At 39.3% G+C, this 27,079-nt stretch overlaps 1 protein-coding gene across 1 annotated transcript in view; it reads right to left on the bottom strand.

The window, feature by feature from the left end:
* Positions 1-27,079, bottom strand: part of Kcnh5 (potassium voltage-gated channel subfamily H member 5) — a 305,295-nt gene that overhangs the window by 56,611 nt on the left and 221,605 nt on the right. Inside the window, exons 9-10 of the mRNA XM_048415940.3 lie at positions 23,152-23,404; positions 11,364-11,560 (exon numbers count right to left, since the gene is read on the bottom strand). Coding sequence (XP_048271897.1) covers positions 11,364-11,560; positions 23,152-23,404 — 450 coding nt within the window. The remainder of the gene's footprint in view (positions 1-11,363; positions 11,561-23,151; positions 23,405-27,079) is intronic.

Here is a 27,079-nt window from a genome sequence, read left to right as displayed (position 1 = left end):
GTGGTGGTGTTCCAGAAATGACAAGGGAAACTAAATGTAAGATGTTTGGATGCAAAAATCTTATGCATTCCAAATTCAAACGAATCCTGAAAGGTACCGTAGAGGAAGAAAACAGCATACATTGCAGCCTTAGCGTTCATATAAACCTTGCCTTTCCATTCATAAGAAGTACTTCACTTTAAAAGAAGATGGGCTGACAAGAAAGACATCATGTTTCCAGTGGCTCCCTCATTGATGTTAATTCTTGGGAATTAAGACACGGTATGAACTTTAGAAATGGAAAACATGGTAATTACTAAACCCATCCCGTCTGGAATTTGAGAAACTGCTCCAGAGGCATACTGAAGGGTAAGAGCTCTGTCAACTTTTGTCCTGGCCACTGGATGCGGAAAAGTCTTCATTCCGTCTGGAAGCAGACCAACAGAGAGCCTTAAATAGAATCAGCTTAAGGGCTCAAAAGACTCCATAATTAGGTCTCTGCTTCATCTAAAATGCACATGACAAACTTCTAGAATTGCTGAAGTTGCTGCTGTAACTCCCATAGCCGAAAAGAGAAGTAGAAAACCTTGGAGGTAGAAAACCTAGGCCGGCCCTGCTACGAACGGCTGTCGGGTAGCCTACAGGTCTACCTCTCCCAGCTCACATCTTACAATGCTGACTTCCAGTACAAATGAGGTGATGCCTGGCTGTGTAAACTGGAAAGCATAAGGTTCGTCATCCTGAAGGTGACTGTTTTATAGATCATATCCTGAAAGTGAAACTCAGAGTAAATTTGCAATCCTGTTGATCAGTTGAAGTAAAGACAGCCATACATATACTCTGCTCGGAGGCAAGCGTATTGTTAAGATCTCTGAGAGGTAACTGGGAAAAAAATGTCTATGGAACCTTCCATGCCCAAGCCCTGGGGGCAGGCGGTGCTCCCCCATCATAGTCCCTGTTATCAGGTGATCCTAAATGGCTAATGCCAAAGTTACTGCACTCTCCTGAAGGCACTAGGCCAGCAGGTTTGTGCAGAATCTGCAGGCACAGATGATTAGAAGGAGCAGCTGGAAGTTAACTCTAATTGTGATTTAACACCAATTAGTAGTGGTCATTTTCATCATTCTCTTTCATGAGGCTCTTTGCCAAAGTTGTCAAGGGTATTGTGTGCATGCGTGGTTTCTGAAAACAGTAATGATGTTCATTGCCGAAGTGAAAAACAGCGCTCAGGAGAATGGCAGACTCATATTTCATTCATTCACTTATGCATTTCGCAATACAGAAGGTGCTATTCTGGTCTTTTGCAATAGAAAAGATCCACTTAAAGGAGTTCATTGTTTGGATGAGAGATCAGAATATAGACAGGAAAACAAATTGCCACAATCAATGCTGTGAGACAAAAAGATGTAGGTGGCATATCATACACAGTCCAGACTTTGATGGAAGCAATATTGTCTTTTGTTCCAAGTCCGCACAGTGATCTTTTCCCATCAGCTAAAAATCAGTGGGTCTGAGGGATTGGAGGAGCTGTCATATGGTGTTAGCTGTCATCACGTGAGTTTGTGAAGGGCAAAGAAACACTGCAGCTGGAAATCCCATTGTCACATCCTACGCCATTTTCCCAAAGATGTTGGCATGTACTTCTGAAATCTACACAGTACACAGGTTATGTACACCAAGCAAGAACTTCAGGGAGGTTTTTGGTAGCCATTTCTAGAATGTTTTCATTCACAAGACTGCTGAAATACCTCATTGCTCGCAGAAGTAAAAAGATATTTCAGGATGCTGGAGTCACCAGGATAAGCATGCACTCTGGGAAGAAAAGCAGCTACCAAATTTCAAGCCTGTGCCAGTGCAAGCATGCAGCTAAACCTTTGCTTCTTCCTGCAGCAAAATAAAGCACAGGGCTGGTGGGTGCTTTGCTTCCCCATAAACCTGAGGGCTAACTTCAGGTGAGCTAGACTCAAGAACAGCACCATGTCTAGCTTTATGGGCGAAGGGAATTCCCTAAGTCTCACCCCACTGGTCTCCCTGCTTTACAAAGCCATATGAGATGATGCTTTGGGGCATTTCTCTATCTCCTAATGGGAATCCTTCTGTCGTGATTAACCTTTTCCTTCAACTCTTTCTCTCCTCCTGTTCATTCTCTCCTTTCCTCGTTGTTTTCCTTCTGGTTGGAAATAGGGTCTCGTGGTATAGCCTGGGCTAGCCCTGAACATCTCCAAATTCTCCTTCCTCAGTCTCTTAACTGTTGGAATTACAAGTATGTACTGTCTGGCACCCAGTTTGTAATAGTTAATCTTGATTGTCAACTTGCTTGGATTGAGAGATGCATGCCTACGAGATTAGCAGAGAATTAATTATTCTTGGCTGTCTGAGGGGGCACTCCCAAAGATGATTGTCATGTGGGATAGTGACACAGTACTCAGGCATCTGAACTCACAACTACTCTCAGGCAAACCAGGAAGGTGCTTTGAGAACACAATTGAATGACAGTTTTCAATTTGGCATCACTTTCTGTTGGTGTCCAGTGGACTCCACTCTACAACAGCTATAGGAGTATTAGACACACTTTCTCTAGTACCGCTTGGTTTAGAACTTTTATGATAGCTGAAAAATTCAGCAAAGCTGTGGGGTGAAAAAGAATGACCCCCAGTCTTGATCTAGAGCCGTGGTTTTCAAGCTGTGCTAACCCGTTGGGGGTGCTTATCATATATCCTACACATCACACACTTACACTGTAGTTCATCACGATGGAAAAGTATAGTTATGAAGGAGCAACAAAATAATTTTATGGTTGGGGGTCACCGTAACCGTATTAAAGGGTCGCAGCAATAGGAAGATTGAGAACCACTATTGAGATCCATAAAGGAGTCTATATCTGTAAATAGAACCCCCTCAAGGAAGTTACACAGGAAGCACTTCTTTGATAGATATTTTAGCCTCCATTAACATTATGTAATGTGGATTAGGGTTTTTTCTTATCATAATATAGCTTACAACATTTTCCTTTGAGAATTTTAGATTTTGATGGATAGTAATTTTGGTCCTCAGTCCCAACAAAAAGCCATTCTCTACACAACCCCATATGCCTTGGTGCTGAGCAAATTTCAGGGCTCTTTAGTTCTACAGAGACACAACTCTCCCTGCTTCTCCTTATTTTTAGGGCTTATGATTGTCATCTTTTGTGATAAATTTGTCTATGTGTTTCATAGCCTTTAATGTAAAGGTTAATAAACAATGTTCCATGTCCAACGGGACAACTTCTCATTCTGTGTATTTATTCTAAGTGATGTAGTAGCCAGCACGGTTCCTAAGGTCCTGACTTGAGAGCAAAGAGCATAGCAGAATGTGGATGGTGATGCAATATTTTGTCATGTGCCATATTACTCCTTAAATGATGTTGAATTAAAATGCATGTGCTTTTGCCACTGTGAAGTCCTTTGCAATGCAAATGACAGAGATGCCAGCATCCACTGTTGATGTTGGATCATGCTCTGGTTGGAATCCTACTCACAGATGGTAAGCATGACATATAGCTTGCTTTGTTTGCTTGTGTGCTTGCTTGTTTATTTGGGGTTTTCCGCTTATTTATACTGAAGCACAGTATGAAACACATTGAAATCAATCTCTCACTCACATGCGAGCTCATGCTGTCTTCTTAAAGCTAAACGTAATCAAACAACAAATTTCATAATCTTTCACAAAGAGCTTTAAAAATATATCTTTAGTCCTAAAAAATGTTTCATAAACAAGACAAGAGCAACAGCCATATCAATGGGCATATTAACATGGAATGGGGGAAGTTCCCCAGGGTACCACCTTTACACTCAAGGCTTTTAATCTACATTAAATAGTAGAAATACTGACAATACTGGACTCAAATAACTTGGACACCAGTAAAATCTTTGACACCAACTTTCTATGTAAACATGGCTGAAACCCTTCACATTCTTAGCTTGTTTTTCATCTACAATGAAATCAATCAAAATAGGTATTCTATAAAAATCATTTCTTATTCTTGACAATCCTCTCCTTGAAGTGAAATCCATTGTCATCACCTTTCTAGACACATCTCTTGAGATAAACTGTTTAGTCCCCTTGGTGACCTTTTGAAACCTGAGTGGACCCTTTCACAGACATGCCCTGAATCTATGCTGATCTCTATTCTGTGGTCTCCTGGACAGCAGACCCTGGGCCTCTCCCCAGTGCCCCCATGGCTGTTAGTAGAAAGGTATATTGAATATACACTGAGCTAACCAATGCTTTCTGCTGAAGTGTCACACTTCAGCAAAGTGTCTTGTCAGAATATGTACAGAAAATAGCAAACACAATCTCTCACTCTTCTTATTTAAGTAGTTACTCTGGAGGGAAATATGTTCCTGCTATCTTGAAAGTGAAGAAAAATATTCAGAAATAATTCGCAGTCTCAGCCAAGCTTAATGTAGCCGTAAGTGCTAATGTAGCATTTATTTTAAGCTCCAAGGAAATGAAATTCTCTTGACAGCCTCATGTACAAATATACCTACCAACTTTTAAATGGCTCATTTTCTTATATTCATAAAACGTAATGTCTGTGGGCTTCAGCAATTTTTTTTACAGAAAAGGGTTCCAACAAAATTACCAATGTATCCGCCTATCTGAGAGACTCTGAGAATACAGATTTCTTATAAACCTTTATAAACGGTGCATTGTTGGTCCTCAAGACTATCTCTAGCTTGAATGACCAACTAGAAGTCACAAGAACAGCACAGAGTTACAGTAGTGGCTGTGCCCTACTGCAGCCGAAGTATACAAAGTCAGCTTAGCAAAAGAAAGGTTGCCTGGGAAAGGCTGGGAAAGCTACAGAACAGCACCCAGCCTCCTCTCCCTAGTTCATCCAGCAAGAGTTACAGAAGTGTAAATGATCACATGCTCGTTCAGTGAACTTCCCATAGGGCAGGAAACCCTGACTGCTTTTAGGACTGGAGAGGGAGGAGGAGAGGGAGTGTGGGGGGGGGGGGGAGGGAGTGGGGGGAATGGGAGGGTATGGGGAGGAGGGGAGGAAGTGGAAATTTTTATAAACAAATAAATAAATAAATTTAAAAGAAAGAAGTGTAAATGGAATGTCAACCATAAAATTCACTAGGGATATAGTATCCGGGGAGTTCACCTGTAGGCATCTTCTCCCCAGCTTGTACCAAAATTCCACAGAATAAAATAAAGACATCACAATGTTTATATAATCCATATTATCTGTATAAGCAATTTAAGCACAGAAAGTGACTCACTAGCCAGAGTGGTAGGAATCACCTACAATCCAAATCCTCAGGTTAATCGTTTAAGTAACGCTTTAAAGGACATCCGGGACTTCTGCATTCAATCTGTTTTTATGTAGTCAGCACTGCTGAAGAACCATTAGGTAGAATGATTTAAATACAACTAATTTAAGAGTCCAGTGGGAGTATTTTGGAATCTATCACCCACACTGAGTGTATCAGGTGTTATGGGCACTCCTTCAGCCAATAGCTTTTTAAGATGCCAGCCCATTTTGGGTGTGGTCTCATATACTATTAAGTGCAGACAAAAAGCGTGAGCATGCCTTTTTGCTGCTGGATTTGGCTCCAGTTCCCAGCACATGCAGAGGACTGTGGATCACTACCCTGACTGTGAGTTGATCCTCAAATAAGTAAACCTTATTGTTACTCCATTCCTGGCTACTGTGGAACTCTTTGGTACTGCTACAAACTGGCACCAACTCTCTCCTTTGACTCAGACCTGCAGAAGGTACTGAGTCCACTACACACTCATTCTTTTATCACCACCAGAAACAGCATCGTGAACTGGTTAAGTGTATAAATACATAAATAAATTCAGCAAATATTTCAACTCTGATGCTTTTTCTGACCATGTCTAAACTCATAATAAACAAGGAAAGTGTGTTCTCATCACAGAAAACAGTATATCCACCATGTTCTTTTGTGTAATTCAGTTTAGATTCTGAATTCCACACAAGAGGCTAATCTTCTGTTGTCTGGTGGAGTGTGTGGCTCCTCTAGGAAGAGTTGCTTTAAAGGCGTAAAATTAAATAGTGACAACCAAAACAAAATTTAGAACTATCTTAATATCTATGTTTTAGGCACAAATTTTATGGAAGTAGCCAACCAACATCTAATTGCATTTCAGGCCCACCCCATGCGACAGACCCTATCCCTGAATAAGTAAATAAAATACAGGATTTATATTATCAAAGGTTTCAGGTTACAAGTAAACATCTCAGACTTCCAATACCATGAGATCAGAGTCTCCTTAATATATTTCATTGATATCACAACCTGCTTTGCCAAAAATAAACAGACACACTTTTGTGCCGAAATTTTAGAACTAATAAATTAAATTTGATTTATTACTAATTTTTTATTATTTACTGAAGTATTTAGATTTTACACAAAGCTTATACTCCAATTTCCCTTAGAGCAATGTTTGAAAGACACCAGCCTGGTCCCCAATAAAGCAGTTTCTGACCTGAGTGAGAAGCAGGAACTTTGACCTTCAGTGTGAACTCACTCGCTTTTCACACTAACTGCCAGTCTATCCTTGCTCCTGCATGCTTTCTGCCTGGCTCTGAAGCCACTCTTATTTGTATGATAGTTTCTGGTTTATAGTGGCCCTCAAGTAAGGGGTCTGTGCATTCTGTTAAAGGCAGAAAGGTTTCTATTCGTATGGCTGGTTTCCATCTTCATCCAGCCCTCTGCATCCAGCAGCGGACACATGTAGAGCCCATGGGTAGCCAGTTGCTTGTCTGAAAACAGTTTCTAGAAACACAACAGTGCTTGTTTATTAGCCCATTTATACTGGGGGCCTTTTATAAGAAGAAAGGCAGGGAGTCCATCACTCCCTGTCCCACAGTGAGAACACGGTGAGAAGGTAGCCTTTGCAAACTCCAAAAAGAGAGCCCTCACCATGGAACAAAATGGGTCAGACACTCAGTTCAGGCTTCCTAACCACCAGATTGAAAAATTCTTATTTAAGATAGTCCATCTTTGGAATACTATATCCCATTCTCAGAACCTCTGCCTTTCCATGAGTGAAATGATGGCTATTGTGCCCTATCTGCATTGCTGGCATTTAATACAATTGATTTACAAAGCGCACTGAAGTTCTTGGTTCAATTCTGATATGGCTGACTAGTGTAGGAGGATGGTCTTTTGCTACAATGGTAAAACTGAACAGTTGAGGTAGGCATACATGCTAAAGTTTTCACTATCTGTGCCTTGATTCACAAAGTTTGCTAGTCTTAGCTCTAATTGTTCTATAAAATTACCAGAACATTATTGTTACATGAACTTTTTAAATAGAAGAGTGTAAGGTTTAAGTTTCTTTTCAGGAGAACCTCATTTGTATAGCAGGAGATGAGGGCAAGGAACCAAAGAATCACCCAGTTCCTCTCTAGCATAGCCACAGAAAATCACATACTCCACATCTCCACTGAACCAGTGCATCAATTTATAAAGTGGTCAGAGCTGTACTTCACTATGGCTGAGAAACTGGATTCAAAATCTGATCCCCTGCTTACTAGAAGTATAATCTTACTCAATGGCCGTGATCACTGTGAGACCCATAGCTCACTAAGAGCATAGTCTCAGTTACACAGTGAGTGACAATTGTTCAACACAATCGTTCTTACAGTAACAACAAGAGCAACCTCCTTTTTCTCAATTAGTAAAGCAATGGGGAATGAAGTAAATGAGCAAATGAGACATCCTACAAACTGTGGAGCACGTGTCTGTGAAAGATGTCTATGGAAAAGCTTGGCAGGAATTGTGGGAAGTCTGTAGAATCAAAGAATGGTTGAAATCCAGATCTTGACCCACAAATTATTTAGTCGGTGTAAATACCACTCTCTGAACCTTCACCCTCTTATAGTTGAAATGAAGATTATTATGACTTGTACGTGGGATGCTGACATTAACAATATTATCTTATATAAAATACCTATGCCTAGACACATAAAATAGGCTGTTTGAATGGTAGTTGGTATTACTACTCTTTGGAAGACAACTCCTTCATAGTTCTCTTTCACAGTTTTTTTGGCTGAGAATAAAGTAGCAGAGACTGGCAACACATCCTGTTCTCCAATTAGCCAAGTTACTAAATAACCCACAAGAGCAGAGGGATGGGATTGTGAATTAGACTGGAATTATTATCAGAATGAATAGAATTCAAAAGCAATGCAAGATATAACAGACTGGAAATGGGAGAAGCCACTCATAGCAGCACACTAGTACCTGTAGAGACAAGTATATGGTCCCCAGATACTGATTAAAACATAAAAACAAATGCATGTTCTTGGTCTGTAGCTCAATTTTTTTAACTGGTGGAGCCACAATTATACAGGTTGTCAGCTATAATAACCAACAAAATGTGTGTATGTGTGTGTGTGTGTTGTACATGCAGAGCTTGCTTTATGATTGACTTATTTTGATGAAATTTATATTCTATTTGTGATCTGTTTGAATCATTCCTTCTTGAGACTGTGCCCTGCCACTGTATTAGTTGGTATACTAGCTAGTTTTATGCCAACTTGACACAAGCTGTCATCTGAAATAAGGGAGCCTCAACCAAAAGAAAAAGAAGTCTCTTTAACACCCAACTTGGGACATTTTCTTAATTAATGATTCATGGGAGAGGGCCCAGCCCATTGTGGGTGGTACCATTCCAAGGCTGGTAATCCTGGGTTCTATGAGAAAGTAGGCTGAGAAAGTTATGATGAGCAAGTCAATAAGCAGTACTCAGTCCAAGGCTTCTGCATCAGCTCCTGGGTTGTGAAATAGGACTTAAGTAGGTAAATATCTGTTACACTTGTTTATGCTGCATTTGTTTAACAATATGTAAAGATGTGTTGCTTTGCCTGCCTAAGCACCTGATCAGTCTAATAAAAAGCTGAACAGTCAATATCTAGACAGCAGGTCTGGTTGGCTGAGGGAATGAGTAATAGGGGGAATCTAGGCTCAAGAGAGAAGAGAAAAGAAGAGAAGAGAAGAGAAGAGAAGAGAAGAGAAGAGAAGAGAAGAGAAGAGAAGAGAAGAGAAGAGAAGAGAAGAAGAGAATGAAGGGATAAAGAGAAGTAGACATGCCAAGGCCAGCCAGGCATGCAGCCGAAGTCAGTCAAACACGGAGTAGGACATATAGAATAAAGGAAAGACAAAAGTCCCTGAGGCAAAACAAATTAAGAGAAATAGGTTGAATTAATTTATAAGAGCTAGTGGGAAAAGCATAAGATAAGGCCAAGCATTCATAACTAATGAGTCTCCTTGTGAAGCTTTGGGAGCTGGTTGGTGGCCCCAAAGAAAGCCTGTTATACTCCTGCCTCCAGGTTCCTGCCCTTCTTGAGTTTCTGTTCTGACTTCCTTCGGTTATATACTACAGTGTGGCCATGCAAGCCAAATAAACTCTTTCCTCAGCTCACTCTTGGTTGGAATGTTTCATTGCAGCAATAGCAACACTAACTAGGGCAGTGGGTTATTTAATATTAATTCCCTGGGCTCTGATTTCTTCACATGACTGAAGGAAGAAAAAAATACCCATCTTATGTCACAAAAATGTCATAAATATCAGATGAGATTTGATGTAAGTAATCTATTTTGAAAAGGACCATGATAGTATGTATTCTGCAAAATGTAATATAAGGGTTTAAGTTCCCTTACTGAAAGGGGAAGAATTCCAAATCAGATCCATTTTGAAGTAGTGTGACTATGAGAGCTTCAAATAGCTGTTTGTGTATGGAAACCTTACAGCAGAAAGTAGAGTAAGGATCCAAGAACCGTGGGTTCCCTAACAGCAGGCAAAATATTTGATCCATGTTTGGGTCCTTCCCTTTCATCCATTCCCTGCTAATGTCCAATTGTTGATGTTTCACATGATGTGCACTTGAAGCTTTCTGAGCACAGAGTCTGGGGTTCACCCCTGTTCTCTACAACCATTTGCTTGTCCCACAGTTCCTAGATGGATATTCAATGACAATTGGTTAACAAACATATGAACTGAAACCTTGTTCTAATACAGATAAAGTGTTTGAAAAGTCAGTGGGATTCCCATTCCTACTGACCTAGACATCTCTTGGACTCTACATAAGAAGCACATTGATTTAATTCTATTTGTTTCTGTATTGCTACAGTGTGGACATTAATTTCTATATTGATGGGCTTGTTTGCCTTCACATTAGCTACAAGGAAGGTTTTAAGAGCCTGTCGAAAGGAAGGACTATTATTCCAAAATACTTCAGAATAGACAGGCAATCATTTTATGTGAAGTTCCTTAAGTGCAGTTATACAAATGTGTATTTCATTCTTGGCCATAAAAGAGTCTTAGTCAATGCCCGACGACCTATAAATCAGAGAGAGGAGGTTTCTTTATGCAAATAACTTTATGTCACACTCATCAATAAAGAAGCAGATGGTAATGAAGGTCAAATTTGCAGGAGCACCAGAACAAATGAATCCCATCTCTGTTTTCAGGGTATGTCAGTGTGGCAAACCCCTTTTTCTGACGGTGATCTTTGAAAAAACTGAGGAAAAGGAAGCTTTGTGAATCAATTATGAGATGAGAAGGCGCGTTTAAAGAGCAATGGGAATAGAGAATGCATAGCCAGCTTGACTGACATTCCCAACTCGAAAGACAGCCATACCATCAAAGAAAGATGCTGCTGTTCCTTTAAGAGCGGTGTCACAAACTCCAGGAGCAAACCACATGTGATGGGTATCCTTGGTTGCCAACTTGGCTACATTTGGAATTAACTAAAAACCAAAAGGCTGAATACCCCTGTGAGGGATTTTTCTTGATTCTATTATTTGAAGAGGGAAGATCCACCCTAAATCTGGGTCGTTTGAGGTGGGAAGCTCCCCCTTAAATTTGGTGGCAGCCTATATGAAGGACATGGAAGAAGGGATAGCTGGATCTTCGCCTGCTTGACTCACCCTCTTTGGCAAGTTCATTCCTTCACTGCGATTAGGGCCTATTTCTTTGGAATCCTGTTGTATACTGAAGGCCAAGAGAGACACACAGCCTTGTGAACTCCACAACTCCTCGATTCTTGGACCTTGGACATTCTAAACCCTGAGTAGTAGATATCATGCCACAACACAGTTTCCAGACCCATTTGCTTTTTTCCAAGTCTGTTTTTCATTTTTCATCTTAAATAACAAAACCTCAAATATTTACTTAGATAATCAGGGTATCTTCTCCCTTTCAAAGTGAACAATATAACTCAAAGGAAAGAAAATGACATCACTCTATGGAGACAGGAATGGACCACTTCAAAATGAAACTGTTTCCATTCTTGACTGATAGAATATATAACCTGCTCACCCCCTGGGTACTCAGAAGGGAATGTAGACACAACATACCCGCTTCCGTAGATTGCAAGTGAGAGTCAGGTTCCTTGAGAATGAGTTTGCAAACGCTGTATAGAAGTCAAGGACCTTGAGCAAGGCTTCTCGCTTAATGATGTGCAGGTCACAGTAAGTCAGGGCCCGGACATTGGCACAAGCATGAGCAAGGGTGGTTTCCTTCCAGAAGATGTCTCCAAACACATCACCTTTCCCTGGAAGGCAGGACAAGACAGAAGTGTCAGCCACATCCACTGGTGTTATTCAGTTTAAGAGAACATGCTCATCTATGGGATTTAGAGCACCAGCCCCTCTGTATACACAGAAAGGTGCACAGCAGTTTTTCATCATAGCAACATGGCTCGGGGTTCAGCTTCTGATGGAAACCTGGTGTGGGTAGAATACATGCGATTCACTGGAGTAGCTAATACCCTCATTGTAACAAACAATTTCAATAGCATTCGCATCATTAACTTCTCCCATCTGATTAGGAAGAGCAAAAATAACTTCTTTTCTTCTTTCCCACTCTTTCTAGGAAGAAAATTGACAACAAAACAAAATGCAGTCCAAGAATCTGTTGTTATATCACTTACAAATCTATGACAGATGCAATGTACATTAAACTGAATTATTCAATAACTTAGCATTGTACTCCAAGCACACTAAGACATGTCATGTCTCTGTCCTCAGAGCATGACCTTCGCTTCCCACATAATTAACCTGACAAGGTCTCAAGGTCTGGCTCAAGAGCACCTTAACCAGGATTCCTAAGGTTAAGAAACTAAACTGTTCCAGGTGGTGGTGGTGCATGCCTTTAATCCCAGCACATGGAAGGCAGAGATAGGTGGATCTATATGAGTTTGAGGCCAGTCTAGTCTGCAAAGTGAGTTTCAAGACAGGCCCCAAAGCTACAGAGAAACCCTGTCTCAAAAAAAAATATATAACAAAAAGGAAAGCAAGAAACTAAACCATGGGAAATGATGAGAGATACACACTTGCAATCCCACAGGATCAGGGAAATAGTCCCATGCAAGAGTCAAATGTGGATGTATTTCTAAAATTCTAGAACTAAACGAATCAGCTATTCAGTTCAGAAAGCACCACCCTTCGATGCTGAAGAACATTCATCATTCCAAATCAGAAGCCTTAGTTTCACAAAGGGCTTGAGGAAATGTCAAATGTCAAAAATCCTCAAATGCCCTTCTGCTAGGAAGGTTCCCTATGAGCCCTCTGGCTTCTAAACTTCAGCCATCTGCTTTCTTTGTTCTGTTTCTGCCAATCCATGTTAAGATGGAAAAGACAGCAGGAATATACTCCAGTGGGATGCGCTTTCATAGAGGCATTCCGTGGATGACTTGTTCTTTCCGCATCCTAATGACACAGAGGAGCAAATACCTATTGACATCATGTAGATTCAACTCTGCACAGGGGGCGAAAAGTGTTCCATAAAACCCCCAAGCACAATCACACCAAGAGAAAGGAAAGTGGGTGTAACCAGAGAAATGGGAGAAAGACATGTGCATAGAAACAAAGAAGCTGATAGAGTAGATCACAAATTCTTTGCCCAAATGGGCAGCAGGGAGGCTGTTTGTAGTAACAGAGGAGCCAGCCTCGGCAGACACTCTATGGTAGATGCAGAAGACATGCCAGCTACTAAGAAGGTGCTCAGAGCACCATGCGGGTCACAAGATCTGCATAAAATAATCATAGTAGCTACTTAACTAGTATTTTGACCCACTAAAAAATCCTTGCAGTTGGTGTCACTGTTAATGACTCAGTTGTTTGATAACTACAGCTGTTCAAGAAAATAATATTAGAGGCCAAGTAGATAAATAATCAAGGGACACATTATTATGACAACCGGGAGATCGATGACAGATACTTACATCATAATATCACGTCCTATTATAAAGATGAAATCTGTATGTGGCATTCTCGTTAAACTAGCAGTTCCAAATATAAATATTCTAACTGCATAATCCAAAGTGCTAAATTTACTCATGAAAATGTCCACAGAACTAATATTTATTTATAATACTCCAACAAAGTGTAGTGGGGTAAAGATCAATGGGTGAATAAATTCTGAAACACTAGATAGCCACTAAGTAACACAAAATCACATGAAGTGGTATACAGAACGCTCATATTGCATAAATATAAAATCAGTACAGTTACATTTTATATTATACAACATGCCTGCCCTACCCCATCACTCATACATATGAATAAAGCTTAGAAGCAAATGAGTGAAATCAGTAGCTTCTCTCAGAACTATGTGGACAATGCATGGGTTTCTCTTAAATTTACATCCATTATTTTATAAAGAAAATATACTAATAGCAGTTACTGTAACATAGTCTCTAGTGCTGAAAACATAAGTTTTTAAGAAAGCTCTTTTCATCCACTTCTAGCTAGTTTGGGGTTTTTGTTTGTTTGATTGATTTTATCTCTAATATGTAAATATATTCTATGTTTTCTTCGGACTCTTATTTTTCCTTAAAGAGATGGAAAGGGGGTTATGATTCATTTCTATGACAATTTCTCAAATTGCCAATTATAATCTCTTCTCTGATCAATTTATAAGTGATCAACCATGTGATTTTCAGGTATGATTATGCTCTGATACTAACTAATGCATTTGACTCAGTAGTCTCAGTTCTAGGAATTAATAAAATGATTGAAAGCAACACAGCAAACACACAGGATAATGTTATCAACCATCAATCACAACCTGACAGGTTAAAAAACATGCCATATATATATATATATATATATATATATATATATATAAACTAAATTGTAAAATATCAATGAATAAAGACTTAAATCAGTTTTGAAATAGCATACAAAATGTTAATCTTATGATTCCAGATCAAAATTGATCAAATAATTATAGTGATGGATCTAGAAATTCATTTGTTTCTTTTATGCTTTCCAAATTAAATTAATGGATTACGGGTTTTTAAAGTATTCTCTTAGAATATTCTGAATCTCTTTGATGTCTGTTGTGATGCTTCCCTGTTCATTTCTGACTCTGTTATTTATTTTGACTAGTTGTGTCAAGGGCTTACTTTCATATCACCAGAATGTGTCAAGCAAACCTCCAAGAGAGGGTATTAACCAATAGTTCTGTCCACCTAGGATACTAATAAATTACAACAATGACCAGCATAGTACAATAACCCAAAGGGGGCAATAGTGGCACCCATATCTTGGTAGTAATCAACAACTCTATAATTGGACTTAAGACCTCTTTAATAAGAGCAAAATCATGCTTGATACTAGAAACCCAGCCTGGCTGTCCCGCGCTACCTTCTTGTCTGCAAGAACGACGCGGGGCACTTAGGATTCTTCTGCAGTAAAGCTTTAATGCATCTTGAGAGGGAGAACATCAGCTTCCAAAGCGAAGACCCAGAATGAGGGGAACCCAGCCCTTATAAAGGAAACAGTCCTCGCTTCTGACGTGTCACTCTTGGATTGGTCCGCTGCCCATTATCCCAGATGATGCCTCGGAAGTAGGCAGGGACACAGCAGTAGAGAGTTACCAAGCACATGCGCTGGGATTAAAGGCGTGTGCTACATCACCTTGAACTCACAGAGATCTGCCTGTCTCTGCCTCCCAGGCATTGGGACCAAAGGCGTGTACTACCACACCTTGAGGTCACAGAGGTCAATCTCTACCTTTGTTCCTTGAAGCAATGGAGAATGTGGTTGCGGCCCTCCACACCTGGCGAGGTCATGGTTCATGAAGAAGAACCTACTTTACTAAATCAGCATAGTTCCTACCTGCCTCTAACAACCATAATAAAGTATATAAAGTATATTATTTTATAAATATATAAATATATAAAAAGTCAAATTATTATAAAGAAATATACTTTTTAAAGAAATTGTTCATGAGAGAATTAAAGTGCATTGAGTAATTATGCTATGATGTATGGTGTGATTAACTTGTCAATCAAGAACAAATTTTAAAAAAACAAACAGAAAGTGCATTTAGCAATGAAACTAAAGGTTCTGGGTAATGGTTCATCACTCTTTCTTTCTGTCATTTCACAGTTTACTTTAGAATGAATCTTTATAACCTTTATCAAAAACAGCAAAGCAACAGACTAATTTATAAATACACAATAAAATTTTAAAGCATGTACAAATACAAAAATATTAAACAATGACAGCAAAATTAACAAACGTGGATAACTCTTATCATATCCTCAGAATAGCCAATAAATAGTCATCACTTGTTAGTGGAGACTAGGAGTTTACAGGTACTCAATGAATGAGCAGAGCTTCCTCTTATCAAAGCAGATGGCTGTTCATTTGTGCAAGCATTCAAATATTAATTAGGTATGTTATCTAACTGAAATATTAAAATTTTAGTTCATTTCTCCTTTGAATTCTTAAACTGGTCTCTTTTTGTAAAGCTAAAAATCAGACTCAGAGCCTCAAGCATGCTCACCATCAACCAAGAGCTCTACCATTGTGTTTCAAGCTCACTCTAAAATCGTTTATCATTTTAGAATCATGGGTGAAAATAACTATACACAAAAAGAATAGTAAGAAAAAAGAATTTTAACTCAGGTCAAATTTTGTCCCCTACTTCTGCTCAAAAATATAGAGAAATATGACAAAATTAACAAACTTGGAGAATTCTGTACCCATCATCAAATTTCTCATTATTTAATACCTGATACTAACCATTTCATGGTATAAAACTTTGCTGAGTATATGTGATATGTAAGCTGGACACTAGCTTACTCATTCACTTCAAATTATATTTTCTCTATCCAAGCGAGTCACCTAATACATGATTCAATTCACAGCAATCTTTTATTACACTTCTAGGAAGGTGGTCATGCAAGTCAATGAATTATTTACCAGGTGTGGTAAAACCCATTAATACTATTCTTCTTCAAGGCGTATTATAAACTTTACACATCCTGAAGAAAAGTTAGAAAATGTGGACATGTGGCAGTATGCATGGGATGCCCAATAAAGATGCACCCTATCTGCATAGCAAAGATTTTACACACTTTCAGGAAAAGAAATGCCTATTCATGTTCATGACTATAGAAAGTCTGAGGGTAGTTTTTAGGTCAGTTCCTGTTGGGTACAGTCGTGTCAGCTGTAAACATTTTGGAGCTTAAGCATGCTAGCCTCCCTCAAAGCCCTGAAATAGGAAGGAAACTCACACTTCACAGGAAAGCTGTTGTTTGGTCTATTTATATTTTCTCAGTTCTTTGCATCAAGCCTTATGAAGAATTTCACTGATGAACCATGGGAAATAGGATTGAAAAATAGAAATTAATGCCTGCTATCCACATAGTAAGAAACTGTAAAATGTGAAGACAAAACAGAGCTAGAATTACAGCGTGATTAAAAGAGTAATACAGTCTATAACCTGTTTGAGAACTGTGGTGCATTATGTGGCTAGTTTAACGGATGGATTTGATTTTTTTTCTTTGACAAACTATCTAGTGAGTTGCTGATATGGGTTTTAAAATGCATAAAAATAAATGCATAAAATAACCAGTTATACATTTGTTAAAACAATCATCTTATCCAAAAGGCCTTTTGAATTTACTTAGGTAGTTCCTTGAGTGTGTTTGGAGTATGATCATGGTTCTAATTGATGAGTTTCCCATCCATATTTGATGAGAGTTTATTTCAGCTTTTAATTCTACATCACAGTCAATGACTGAGGGAATTCAGGGTAGGGACTCAAACAGTGCAAGAATCATGCATCAGGAACTGATGCAGAGACCATGCAGGAGTGCTATGTGCTGGCTTGCCCACCCTGCTTTCCTGTAGCACCCAGGACTACCAACTCAAGGATGGCACCACCCACAGTGTGCTGAGCCCTCCCATATCTTACATCTTAATAAAGAAATTATGCCACAGGCTTGCCTACAGGCCAGTCTGGTGAGAATAATTTCTCAGTTGAGGTTTCCTGTTTCAAAATGAAGTTAGACTTTGCCAAGTTGACATAAAACTAGCAAAGGTATATGTAGGTAAGTAATTTGTAACCATGGTGAATCAAATTAATATATATTATCTCAGATAGTGAATGTGTGTATTTGATTATGGGCTGGGGAAGTTAAAAATCCACTTATTTAACTAAATTCTCTAAAAACTACAATAGATACTCAAGAGGAATAACATGTAACCAAAACCTAGCACTACAGAAATCTCCCAAATCTCAAAGACAGAATTAAAGTAGAGAAAGAAACAAAGGAGATACAAAAATCTAGAAGACAAGGAATAAAACACCCATTGCCCACCTATCAAGAAGAATGTTGAATGCAAATGGATGCAACTGTCCAATCAAAGACACAAACAGGCTAAATGAAATCAATATTCAGTTGTGGCTAGAGGTGACTCTAATAAATAATAAAGCCTAATAAAAACAATAATAAGTGTATGCTGATGACACTTGACACATTTTATCTTTGAAGACGTTTAAAAACAAACTAAAAGTGTGTAAGAACATATGCAATGAGATAGTGATTAAAAGAGAGCAAGGGTACTAATATAAGACAGACTTGTAGAAAATATTTACCACCAGTCACAAAGAAGGTCATTGCTTAATGATAAAGGGACAAATTGTGAAGGATCTATAACAGCTGTAAATATATGCAGTAGAGGAACATAGAGAAAACAAATATTCTTTAACAGAAGGAAAAGAAGAAAACAGTAATATAGTAGTATTCAGAGATTTCAATACCTCACATTCAACAATGGTTTCATCATCATCATTGAAAGTTAACAAGGAAATACTGAACATGAATGGTATTTACTTAATTTAGTAGTCACTGCATCACTATTAGCATGGAAGTCAGCTTATAAGTTTTATTATGAACACATATTTATAGACATATTCACCTCTAAGTTTTTCTTATTTATGTTTTTAAATTGACTTTGACTATGTACAAACTATAAGTGCCATCAAGAAATATTTTAAAGAAGAAAGGAAATAAGTTGACAAGTATTAAAACTAAAAGTTTTTCCAGGTTTGTTAGAATATAATCCTTCTTACATATATTTTTTCAGTTTGCATATGTCTACAACTCAGCAAAGAGCATGGTAGAGAAAGGGCATGTCACAAGCCACTAATGAGGAAGGCCCAGAGCAGGGTCTGAGCATCCTCGTCACCCACGAAAGCGGTTATATTTAATCCTTGAGGCTGGAAAGTCATAGTAGAAATCCCAAGGAGATGGACATGATGCCCTTGGATGATGGCTATGGCGGCAGAGTATACGGAAGCGAGGGTTGAAGCTGAGGCCAGACTGTGGGCAGTGACAGCTCTGAACAAAACCTACGAGAGCAGTAATAATAGCAACTGAGAGTGAAGCTAATATTAAGAGAGTCAAAGAAGAAACCTGGGAGGTGGCTCAGCCAGCGAGATACTTTGCTTGCAAGGATGAGGATTTGAGTGCAATCTCCAGAACGCACCTAATATAAAGTGAAGCACTGAGGCACACACTTTCCAGTGTTGGAAAGTAAAGACATGGAGCTACATGAGGCTCAGTGGCCGGCTGCCCTCACTTACTTGGCAAGTTCAAGACCTGTTAAAAATGCTGACTCAGAAACCGAGGTAGACAATACATGATGACCCAGCACTCCAGGCTATCTTCTCTTTTTAGTGCAGATGTACACAGACACATAATGCATGCATGCACATAGGTGTGTACACACACATACAAACACACAGGATACAACAAAAGGACGTAGTTTAAAGAATACTGTGGAAAGGGTTTGAAACTAGCAGGAAGATAAGGGCTTGCATGTCTCTAGTGATACTTGTCACACAAGGGCCTCTGAGTTAACACTCGGAGCCCTAGATAAAAGATGTCATAAACATTGCTTAAACTGTTAAAATCAATGCCATTTAAAATGCAGCAAACACGTGTTTCAAGAAAAAAGAGCAAATCTGCTGACATTACTGGCACTTGTCCTCATAATATGCAGGTCAAATCTACATGTTTCATGGTTCATTTTTTAAAAGGACATATGGAAAGAGGACAAGGAAGAAAGAGTGTTAGTTCTGGAAGCTTAAGGTGCAAATCCCTTGACATCTAACAGCAAGGGTACAGGGAAAACAATAACCACAGTAAAATGTCACATTTTCTCAGTTCTCAGAATGACAAAATAGTATTCATTCATATCTTGGATTTGATTTTCTGTTTGGAATAAAATTAAGATGTAGATTTTGAATTTTTAAAAACAATAATTTATGTTTTCTCTGAAAATGCACAAATGTTTACAAGACATGACTCTTCAAGAACCAATTCCAAGTAAAGTGAAATCTGGGCCCTGCTCATCTTTCTCGTATCTCCAGATTCACTTCTCTCCATCTTTCTTCCTTATGCCTTTGCCTCCCAAGCTCGCAAAGGCACCGCATCCCCGTCTCAGGTGGGGATGCTAGGCTCTACGAACTTACAGTTCTCTTGGGAATTTGAAGTAAAAGTTAAAATGCCGTAAGACAGAGGGTTTCTTGGTTTAAGATTCTAACCCTATGATTCTAAGAATCAATAAAGATGAGCGAAAAACAGATCTGTGAATAAAACAAAAACCTGAATCTCAGGAACAAGGCCTATTGTTGGTAGCAAGCTACTATTTGAGCAGTCCCTGAAAGGTACAATATACTTGTCAAGACATGTAGAAGTAACCTGGCTATTTCAACCATACCAACAAATCTATTCACGTTAAGTAATTATAGAGTAGGAACTGAAAAGTAAAAAGACGTTAACGAAGATAAATATGTATGCATCATGAACTTAATTTGGAATTCTTTGTGTTTCACACAAAGTGGGAAGGTCACACACACACAAAATGCGTGGAGGTGTAAGAACTGAAAAGAACTTCAAGTTGGAAAAAGACATCAACCGCAATTATATTCATATGCCCTATTTAGAAAAAAAAAATCCTGAAACCATCCCTAGTGTAGAAATGAAGGCATTTGTTGACTACATTTTTTTTTTATCTTTCCTCTAATTAGTTATGCTTCAGAACTTACTCATTAAACTGCTTGGCACTTTGGACACACAAAAGAATTATGCTCTACCAAGAGACTGCATGGAAGCCAGGATCAGATCCCAAAGAATAAGAAAGCACCTGTTTCTGAACCCAGAGGTTTGAATTAATTTGAACATGACCTCCCTTCTCTAGCCTTCCTTTCTCTATGGCAAAGAATCTATAATAAGGAAAGCAAGGCTACTGAATGAAGTTGGACAAAATTTGACAACTGACTTATCAAGCTACAAGAGAAGGGGGAAGTGAGTGGGGAGAAGAGGGGAGAGAGGGGGAAGATAGTGGAGAGGAGAGGAAGGGAGGGGAAGGAGAGGGAGGGGTGGGGAGGAGAGAGGAGGGGGAAGGGAGGGGGATGGTGGGAGGAGAGTGATAGGAGGCAAGAGCTCTTGGAGGGAAAGGGACAGGAAAAGAAATGAAATGTAAGGACAACAAAGGCTGACTATAGATTTCTTGTACCTGGTAATTTTTGAAATTTCTTCCAACTTGGAATTATTTCAAAGGAAGTTAATAAATAATTTAAAAGGAACAAAAAGAAAGGAGAGAGAAAGGAAGGGACAGTCATCGCACGCCCGTGTGATTGGTGAGTTAGCTAGCCGCCACCTCTCCTCCGCTCTGGAAGCATTGTTCCGGAGTCTTAAATGTTAAAATTTGTACTCTAATTGCCTCTTGGCGGAAGTAATTCCTCTTAAGGTCCCATTAAAAAAATATAAAAGGAAGAAGGTTGTCAGAGAGGTGTCCTCAGGATTCGACTCATTAATTTAGATAGGACTCATCTGAATCCCGAGACTTGGGAGAAGAAAGATCAAAAGCACAAGCTCACATAAATAAAATGTGGGAGATAGATGAGACCAGCCTGAAATCCGGGGCCCTGTGTTCAGTTCATGGTGTCATTGGCCAAAACCAGATGCCATTTTCTTTTCAAATGGAAGGAAAATGCACTTTTTTGTCTGTCCTGCTGAGCAAATGGCCCCATTTGAACAGACACAAGTCAGAGGCACGGTCCTTGCTGCTTTTTCCAACCAGTTAGAGGGGTTAACAAGGTACATGGTAATGAAGGAAATGGAGTCAAAAAAAAAAAATGGTAAGGAGTCTACAGCACTCACTTCCATACCGTGCTATTTGATGTCTGTTTTCCCATCATCTCTACTGACAAGATTGTTAAGGAGAAGACAGATGCATCTGTTCGGGGAGGGAGTGTTGTTTTATCATCCTCTTGGAGCACACAAGGGTAGTCATAGCATGGATATGCTCCACATTAGCACAAAGGGCTGTTCCAGTGATGTGAGGCTTTAGTGAAAGATCATGTCTCTTTTCTCCTCCAGCGGACCAAAGCTAAACACCAAGCAGCAACATCACGTACGCCCAGAGTGCTGATTCCCAAGCCCTCTGCTATTTCCTTGCAATAATATTTAAAGAGAAATAATTCCTGCAAGAGACTTAACTGTAGCCATAATATATCTTCAAACAGTTAAAGGTTGCTTGGCAAACAATGATATTCTACTCTTTGCAGCCCCAGTTCATTTTCTACTAGTTTTTACAAAAACCACTTTTCAGCAAAAGGTCATTTCTTCTCCATTCTGAATTCTGTATTTTTCAAATAATTGTACTTTTTGAAATCAGGTTTTCTTTTTTATTATTTTTTTTTGCCTTAGATTCCACATTGATTTTCATTTTTGCCTTTGCAGTGTCTAGCACCCACAAGTCAGTCTTTTTCTCATGAGAATCAGTCAGGCTACGGTAGGTTGACCTCGGTAGCAAAAAATAAAAAATAAAAAATCCAATAGTTTAAAGATTGAACTCATTTTTCATGAGACACAGGCCATGAAAAATATGATCAAAATGAAGCTGACATTGTGCAACTCTAAGTTATTTTACTTGAGAGAAACACAAGCTCGCCTGACCTCCCATTTTTTTCCTTCTCTCTCTCTCTCTCTGTGGATTCCATGAACCTGCTGCAGGTATTTGAACAGAAAGCAATCTAGAGATTCATTCAGTGATTTTGGTTAACAAAACGTGCAACTTACACTATGGCCACTGTATGTTAAGCTGTTTGTTGCTATTGTTGTTGTTGTTGTTTTAATTCTGTCAAATTCATGGAGTGTTACCTCCTTGGTGTTGCTCTGTTAGGATTCTTACCTACTAAGTATCTGAACTTTAGAATAAATTTATAATCAGCCAACTAATTTTTCTGGGTAAAGAAAACAGATGGATGGGACTGGCTTTATAAACCTCAATTTAATTTCCCCCCATTGTGTTTGCTCCTGTGAGTCTCATTAGCCTCCTCAGCACCATGTTCTCCATAATTCGCCCACCACCATGAGGCAGGACCATAGGGAGTAGGATGATGTGTATTCAACCCTCTCTTTATTACTAACTAGCTGGGCAAGTCTTCGTACTTCCTCAGTCCTTGTCCGGCTCTTCCCTAAAGGCAGGGACTGACTAGACAGATCTATTGCCCTCCAAGACCAACTCCCTGTATTGCTAATCTGAAAATAGTTCCAAAAGTAAATTCCCACTTACCAATGAGAGTGGACATTAAGCTTTAGGCTGTGGTCAGCTTTTATCTAAACGAATGTAATGCGACCCTGTGTTCTGCCTTAGCTGTGACTGAGACTAATGGTCTTTGCTGAAACAGCTACAGGTTTCCACTGAAATTCATCATCTTATTAGTGACCCCTTTTCCAAAGTCACCAAACAGAGAAGATTTCTGTTTAGAAACTTGAGAAACTCCAGGACTGTGACATGCTTGTTATGACGTCAGGAAAATTTACAGTACCTAAAATAGCCACCACCTCGTCATCCTGGATGACTTCCAGGGACCCCGAGACCACAAAGCAGAGGGCATCCACACTTTCTCCAGCATGGTAAATCAGGTCCCCAGGAGCACAGTGAATGGTTTGGAACTCCACTGCCAAGGCACGCAGGCACCCATCGCTGGCCAATCGGAATGCAGGATGTTCGTTAAAAACCTTTCGGTTCAGATGAACACAGATGTCAGCTCTCATGTCCTTGGGACATATGGAGAGGACCTGAAAAAGTGAAAAACGAATGAGTGAAAGGAAAAGATAAAGGGTCTGATTCAGAAAAAAAAAATGTCACACAACAAATGCTTACTGACCACTACTACGTCTGCTAGACACGGTGCTAGGCACTTGGAAGGCAAAGTTAGACACTGGCCAGTCCTCAAGGAAATCAGGGTCTAGTGAGATGCACGGATGCACACACAGACATTAAAGCATCAGATCACATAAGCACAGCACAATGTAGTCAACATTAGAAGAGGGAATGTTGCCCTATTACAACACAGTCTTGAGAGGCCAGGAAGAGTCTTTGCAAAAATTACAGTCAATCCTAAAAACATGTGCATGTATATAACATTATACAGACTGAGTGGATTGCATTGATTTATTTATGAATATATGTGTGTGCTTATATATTATATATAAGCATATACATTAACAATTGTAGAAAACGAGGCCATGGATTTGGAAGAGACTAGGGAGTGACTAGGGAGGGGTTGGAGAATGGAAAAAATAATATAATTATACTATACACTCAAACCCTAAATTTTTAAAAATAAATAGAAAGAACAAAGAAAATTTAATACCCTCAAAGTCAATTAACATAAAGCATTAACATTCATTTCGATCCAATCAATGATTTAGAATTATTTTTAACTATATCAAGAATTAACATTAGATTCCAGCCTTCATCCAGATACACCTTCCGCTCTTTCCCCCTTCCCCTTGGAGCCACAAGATCTCCCCAGAGCTGCTCCCTTGCAAGCTGAGCCTGGGCTGTGGGCTCAGCCGGGCAGGGGCAGTTCCTGTGCTTTGAGAGCCTGCCTGAGGACAGGCAGAACCTGAATCAGCTCAGCCACATTCCTGGCCAGCTAGAGACAGTGAACTTCTAGCAGACATCCATTGGAGGAGGGGTGAGTTTGCTCCTGGACCGAGGGCTTCGGCTAGGAGAAATTTAGACTTTCCCCGCCCCCCTCGACTTTCTGGTCACCCTGCAGCGGTGGCTCCACCCTGCGGAGTTCTCCCGAATCCCATCCCAGCCTTCATCCAGGTACACCTTGCTCTCTTCCCCCCTTCCCCTTGGGGCCACAAGATCTCCCCAGAGCAGCTCCCTTGCGCGCTGGGCCGGGGCTCTGAGTGCAACCCGCCAGGAGGGAGTGCCTGTGTTTCAATAGACTGCATGAGGAAAGGTAGACCTTCTGTCAGTGAAGGGAACCTGACCTGGTACCAGAAGATCCAATATAGAGCAGTTGAAGGAAGAGATGGGCAGATGCCAAGGCAAGAACTCCTCTAACAATCTAAAAAACAACATGAAATCACCAGATCCCAACGACCCTACAATAGAAGGACTTGAATCTCTTAATTCAGAAGAAGTGGAAAAAATTTCATATTGCCATTATGAAAGCAAAAGAGTTCCTTAAACAGGATATGAATAATTCCCTTAAAGAACTGGATGAGAAGTACAACAAAAAGATTGAAGAAATGAGTAAAGAAATGGATGTGAAGTATAACAAAAAGTTCAAAGAAATGAGTAAATTCATGAATGATACACTGGGAAACCAAGAAAAAACAATCAAACAGGTAATGGAAACAGTTCAAGAATTGAAAACTGAAATGGAGGCAATGAAGAAAACACAAAACGAGGGCCGGCTGGATATGGAAAATCTAGGTAAACGAACAGAGACTACAGAATTAAGCATAACCAATAGGATACAAGAGATGGAAGAACGAATCTCAGAGTCTAAAGATACCATAGAGAAAACAAATTGCTCTGGTCAAAGAAAACAGCAAATCCAACAAATTCTCATCACAAAACATTCAAGAAATCTGGGACACACACACACAAAAAAAAACAAATCTAAGAATAATAGGGATTGAAGAAGGAGAAGAACTGCAGATCAAAGGCCCAGAAAATATATTCAACAAAATTATAGAAGAAAACTTTCCCAACCTAAAGAACGATATTCCTATGAAGGTTCAAGAAGCATACAGAACACCGAATAGACTTGATTAAAAAAAAATCCCCTCGCCATATAACAATCAAAACACAAAACATACAGATTAAAGAAAGAATATTAAGAGCTGCAAAGGAAAAAGGGCAAGTAACTTATAAAGGTAAACCTATCAGACTTATACCGGACTTCTCTATGGAAACCATGAAAGCCAGAAGGTCCTGGATAGAGGTACTGCAGAAACCAAGAGACCATGAATGCAAACCCAGACTACTATACCCAGCCAAGCTATCATTCACTATCAATGGAGAAAACAAAATATTCCAGGATAAGAACAAATTTAAACAATTTGTAGCCACAAACCCAGCCTTACAGAAAGTAATAGAAGGAAAATCGCAACCAAAGGAATCCAACATTGCCAAAACTGCCTACAATAACTCAGACATCTAGCGACCCTTCACGAGCTTAACTCAAAGGGACACATACAAACTCTATTAAACAAACAAACAAAAAATAATAATAACCGGAGTCAACAACCACTGGTCATTAATATCACTTAATATTAATGGACTCACTTCACCTATAAAAAGGCACAGACTAAGAGACTGGATACGAAAACAGGATCCAACATTCTGCTGTTTACAAGAAACACACCTCAACCACAAAGACAGACATCTACTCAGAGTAAAGGCCTGGGAAAAGGTTTTCCAAGCAAAGGGACCTAAGAAACAAGCGGGTGTGGCCATTCTAATATCTAACAAAATTGACTTCAAACTGAAATCAATCAGAAGAGATGGAGACAGACATTTTATACTCATAACAGGAACAATTCATCAGGAGGAAGTCTCAATCCTGAATATCTATGCCCCTAATATAAAGCCTCCTACTTATGTAAAAGAAACACTTCTAGAACTCAAGGCAGTCATCAATCCACAGACACTAATAGTAGGAGACTTCAACACTCCTCTTTCACCAATGGACAGGTCAATCAGACAGAAACCTAACAGAGAAATAAGAGAATTATTGGAGGTATTGAATCAAATGGACTTAACAGACATCTATAGAACATTCCACCCAAATAGGAAAGAATATACCTTCTTCTCTGCAGCTCATGGAACCTTCTCGAAAATTGACCACATACTGGGTAACAAAGCAAACTTCCACAGATACAAAAAAATATTAGTAACCGCCTGTGTCTTGTCAGACCACCATGGATTAAAGTTAGAATTCAACAACAGTGCTACCCCCAGGAAGCCAACAAACTCATGGAAGTTGAACAGTCAACTACTAAATCACCCCTGGGTCAAGGAAGAAATAAAGAAAGAAATTAAAGTCTTCCTTGAATTTAATGAAAATAAAGACACAACATACTCAAACCTATGGGACACTATGAAAGCAGTGCTAAGAGGAAAGTTTATAGCACTAAGTGCCCAATTAAAGAAAACGGAGAAAGCATACATTGGAGACTTAACAACACACTTGAAAGCTCTAGAAAAAAAGAAGCTGATTCACCCAGGAGGACTAGAAGACTGGAAATAATCAAACTGAAGGCTGAAATCAACAAAATAGAAACACAGAAAACAATCCAAAGAATCAATGAATCAAAAAGCTGGTTCTTGGAGAAAATCAACAAGATTGACAAACCCCTATCCAAATTAATCAAATGGCAGAGAGAGAGCATGCAAATTAATAAGATCAGAAATGAAAAGGGGGACATAACCACAGACACAGA

Source organism: Myodes glareolus, chromosome 11 (assembly GCF_982192425.1).
Source record: "Myodes glareolus chromosome 11, mMyoGla1.1, whole genome shotgun sequence".
Lineage (NCBI taxonomy): Eukaryota > Metazoa > Chordata > Mammalia > Rodentia > Cricetidae > Myodes > Myodes glareolus.
This window is presented reverse-complemented; position numbering and strand designations above follow the sequence as displayed.